At 30.2% G+C, this 1,882-nt stretch overlaps 1 protein-coding gene across 2 annotated transcripts in view; it reads right to left on the reverse strand.

Annotated features, from left to right (window-relative positions):
- Rnf146 (Ring finger protein 146) overlaps window positions 1-1,882 on the reverse strand; it is a 5,917-nt gene that overhangs the window by 1,133 nt on the left and 2,902 nt on the right. The window contains exon 4 of one of the 2 annotated variants that reach the window (XM_018033737.2): window positions 665-792. In XM_018033737.2, the coding sequence (XP_017889226.1) occupies window positions 665-792 (128 nt within the window). Of the gene's footprint in view, window positions 1-7; window positions 793-1,882 lie in introns of those variants that run through there. The other variant, XM_018033736.2, reaches the window with a different exon arrangement.

Here is a 1,882-nt window from a genome sequence, read left to right on the forward strand (position 1 = left end):
AAAAACAATATTATCGATTTTTTTTGATAAAAAATACAAACATTTAAGATATCTTAAGTTATCGGTGATCTAAAAATAATTATAAGTTTTATAATATAATTTACAGCAACAAAATAAATTACGTAAATTTTAATTAAGTAGAACTACTATTAAAGTACAGGAACGTGGAATGACATTATTCTTAGAAACGTTTCTTAAAAAGATGATAAAAAGTGCAAACGAATATACTAATTGCACATTTATGTATTATAGCTAAGACGTTCGTAGTATGCAAGAGAACACTTAAGATAATAATTTACTGAACATTTCGTTGTGAAAGACTTAATTGTACTTAATTTGTTTCGTTTTTAATAAGCATCACAGAGCAATGTACAGATTGCATTTCAGTATATTACATATACATATAAAAGTTCTGCATCTTTGAACATATACATGAGATTATTATATTATATTTCTCATTTATTAGGGATTCCACGTTTAGTTCAATGAAATTAAAATTTGAAAAAAGGAAATGATCTTCTTATGAGTAGCAATTGTTAGATGTTTGTTATTATAAAGTAGGATGAGTGGAAGGTGATTCACTTTCTTCATCTTCCTCTAATTCATCATCTGTATCTGAAGATAAATGTTCTCTCAGAACTAAGGAACGCATTTGTTCTAATACCTGATGTAAAGAGTCCCTTTGTTCCATTCTGTCATTTAAAGGTGTAGCATCACCACTTGCTGTTCCACCAGCTGGTGTTTGTGGTGTATTACTTGGAGGAACTGGAGTATTTGTACCATCTCCCGTGCCTTTGAACATAAAATTATATTATTTAAGTACATAACGCTAAAACAACATTGCAATTTAATAACAAATAGTACTAAAATTCCAAAAGACAACTATGTTTACTATTCATTATACCCATATCATCGCTAGCAGGACTGGCTGGCCTTTCAGCTCCCCTTACTTCTCTAGTAATTTCCTCATCTTGATTATTTAATCTTAAGCCTGCAACTCCCTTTTTTGGAACATTATACAAATCACGTTTAATCTTCCTTCGCCTAGAAGGATCGTTTCTACGTAACTGAAGCATCGATCCAAAATCGGCGATATAAAGAAATCCTGCTATGAGCAGTTCACAATTCCGTTTGCCTTGTTTGTATGCAGTTTCTAATTCATGGCTTGTACGTTGATCATATTGCCACCAACCTGGAACAACATAATTAAGAATAAAATTAATTATATAAGTTGTTCACATGGTCTTCTGTCAGTGAAAGTCATGTTGATGGATGCTAATTATTTCAGTTAGGGTCTTAGTAAAGAAAAGTAACATATTCTGAAATAGTGATTTTATTACGAACTATACATCGAGACTAAACTGCAATTATTTTATAATAAAGTATATCTATAACAAAAACATAGAAACATCCTTGCACTTTTCATACCATACAATATGTATATATATTTGTGTGTAATTCTACAGTGGAATTTATAATGTATGATTTTGTATAATATTATACATTCACGTGTCATAAATGATTACGTGAAATATAAATATATTTAGAAATATTTCATGCCAATTACATGTGGAAAAGAGGAAGCATTTTCATTTTAATCCTGACACACCTTTGCAAGGTGCATCCTTTCTATCGCGTTTAATTTTACGTTTACAATATGGTTGAAGTTTTCTGTATTGACAATTATTTTTAAAGTCAATTACATATAACATTCCGCAAATTAAAATTTCACATTCTGCGCTACCTAGGTTGTAAATAGCTTCCAAATCCTTGCTGGTCCTTGAATCATATTTCCACCAACCTATGAAGGGGTAGCAGATAAACTTTTCTATAACTCCGTAATATGTTTTTAACGAATAATGAAGTTATTCATTTTTCATCC

Source organism: Ceratina calcarata, unplaced genomic scaffold (genome assembly GCF_001652005.2).
Source record: "Ceratina calcarata isolate Rehan_Ccalc_2016 unplaced genomic scaffold, ASM165200v1 scaffold76.2, whole genome shotgun sequence".
Taxonomy (NCBI): Eukaryota; Metazoa; Arthropoda; class Insecta; order Hymenoptera; family Apidae; genus Ceratina; species Ceratina calcarata.